The sequence below is a fragment of the Engraulis encrasicolus genome, chromosome 22, assembly GCF_034702125.1.
Source record: "Engraulis encrasicolus isolate BLACKSEA-1 chromosome 22, IST_EnEncr_1.0, whole genome shotgun sequence".
Classification (NCBI taxonomy): domain Eukaryota; kingdom Metazoa; phylum Chordata; class Actinopteri; order Clupeiformes; family Engraulidae; genus Engraulis; species Engraulis encrasicolus.
The window spans coordinates 29,999,300-30,001,799 of record NC_085878.1 but is presented as its reverse complement, the minus strand read 5'-3'; the positions used below and the strand labels follow the sequence as shown (position 1 = coordinate 30,001,799).

General features: G+C 41.0%; 1 protein-coding gene across 9 annotated transcripts in view; it reads left to right on the top strand.

The window, feature by feature from the left end:
• Nucleotides 1-2,500, top strand: part of nav2a (neuron navigator 2a) — a 197,348-nt gene that overhangs the window by 187,377 nt on the left and 7,471 nt on the right. For all 9 annotated transcript variants that reach the window (XM_063188204.1, XM_063188208.1, XM_063188201.1 and 6 more), the window contains 2 exons: nt 1,231-1,399; nt 1,935-2,170. In XM_063188204.1, the coding sequence (XP_063044274.1) occupies nt 1,231-1,399; nt 1,935-2,170 (405 nt within the window). The remainder of the gene's footprint in view (nt 1-1,230; nt 1,400-1,934; nt 2,171-2,500) is intronic.

The window sequence follows — 2,500 nt, the reverse complement described above, 5'->3', positions numbered from 1 at the left end:
ATTACTTATTCCTTTATTGGCCTTTGGAATGTATACTTTGATGCATTGTTGATGAATATTTGCTGTTGATTTTAGATACTGTCAAATGATATAAAATGTCATTAATGGTGCTTTGAAACCATAAAATATAACGGTAACACTGAAGGAAAGATCAGTGAGAGAGTATATAGAGGAGTATAGATGAATAAAGTATGCTGTGGAGAGCTCAATATACAGCATAAATGTGCTGTCCAGCTTGAGATACCAAACAGGCACTGGCCACTACACACTACAGGTTCAATGGTGTGACAGTCATAGCATACCTACAAAAGTGTGATGGTCATGCCAAGGTCACACTTCAGTATGAGTCTTATGAGCTCTGCAGGTTACATTCAATGACCGCATGGCTGTCATTAAGAGTTACGATAGGCTGATAATCGACGATTCAAAGACTTATAAGTGTAAAGTGTAGGTCCATATTGATTACAACATTATATTATGATCAAAAGACAAAATAATCATGTTGATATATTTGTTTCTGGCTCAGTTTTGCATTTCTGTCCATGTTTTAAACGCTCAAATATTTGTTTGAGCTAAACAATATGTTTGATAAACACTGAATATTGCATTAGGGAAGAACAAATTATCGTCCCTGAAAAGTTAGTATAAATTCGGACAATTTTGAACATTTAAAAGAAAGATATCCCTGTTTTTCCTCGAAGGTTTCTAATAATCTCACATCTAATGGGAAAAAAAATACTTAAATGGTAATTTCTCATTAAATCAAGACTTTAAAAAATTGCAATAAATATGAAGAGTGTAACAATGTTCATAAAACTCCATCAAGCCATTTCTACATTACTTAATATATTTATTTCTTAACGTCACACCAAAGGACATATTTTCAGCAAATTGCTTTATCAACGTAAATAAATAATCAATGAATAGACCAACATTGTGACCACTTGGATTTTTTGAAAGATTAATTGCTGCACTACGTAGACATATACTTTTCCCCCTCATAAACAATGTTTTGTGAAAAAAATGTTTTTTGCTGCCTATCCGTCATCTACCCATATAGTGTTAAAAAGTATTGTTATGTTATTACAACACTAGCCCTATGACATTACATGGATGCAACTAGTATAGTGTTCCATCCAAATCAGAAACTTCTGCTTTTACTTAACCCAGGTCTGGCTTAATGTGTCTGTGTTCGTGTCTGTCTGCCCTTCTCACCCATGCGTGCATTAGGAGTACATCAGGCATGTGGACCCGGTGAGTCACCTGGGCCTGGGTTCTGACAGCGTGGAGGGCTACCGGATCGGGGACCTGCTCCGGCCCAGTGGTGCCGAGACGCCAGAACTGCTGCCCTGTGGCTACCTGGTGGGCGACAACGACACCATCAACATCTCACTGAAAGGTAAACTCACAGTACTCATAGTATAACCAAGAAAAATACATGCACATCTGTCTCAAAAAAGTTTTGGGTACAGGACTAGCAAGTCACATTAAGAATTAAAATGAAGTCTGCACACCAAGCTCCCGTTTCTGTTATTTTAATGTGACGTCACATTAAAATAACAGAAACGGGAGCTTGGAGTGTAAACTCATTCTCACACACACACACAGAGACACAACACACACATGCACATACAGATGTAACGGAGGCCAACTAGCACAGTGTGGCGTGGAACATTGAGATTTGAATTTTTTTGATGTGGGTTTCAAAATGTGGGTTTGTTAGAGCTGCATTAACACATTCAAATTAACGATGAGTGTCCTAGCTTTTAAATGCAACTTATGTCATGTTTTTACGTGCTTCGGAGGCTGAGATATTTAGGTTTTTATAGGATGAGGGCAGCTTTCCCCAAAAGGGCAAACATTCAGCGAGTGTTTTTTGCAGGTGCCTCAGGCTAAAATTGGTTAAACGTGTGTGCTTTTGTCTCCCTCTTCAGGCGTGGCGGAGCAGTCTCAGGACAGCCTGGTGTTCGAGAGCCTGATCCCCAAGCCCATGCTGCAGCGCTACCTGTCCCTGCTGCTGGAGCACCGCCGCATCATCCTGTCGGGCCCCAGCGGCACAGGCAAGACCCACCTGGCCGCCCGGCTGGCCGAACACCTGGTCATGAGGGAGGGCCGCCAGCCCTCGGAGGCCACCATCGCCACCTTCAACGTGGACCACAAGTCCAGCAAGGTAAAGGGGAGGCCGTGGGACAGCTGTCAGGGCTCAGGGGCGTAGCAGCAAATTGTCTGCCCTTTGTACAATCAGCTCCAATAGACCACCCCACTCACCACTTTTTGCATTAACAATTGGATTGCTGCTGGTGTAGTTAAAAAAAACTACCATTAATCTAGAAAGGAGGCCAGATGACATTCTAATAATACATTCAGTTATACGTTTTAATTGTATTTAAAATGCCATTGCTAATTCTATAATTCATCAGGATTCCAAGATTCTTATTTGCTTGTCCTCCTTGTGCAGATTTATGTTTTACTGTTTTAGTTTTCTCGTTACAGCACCTCG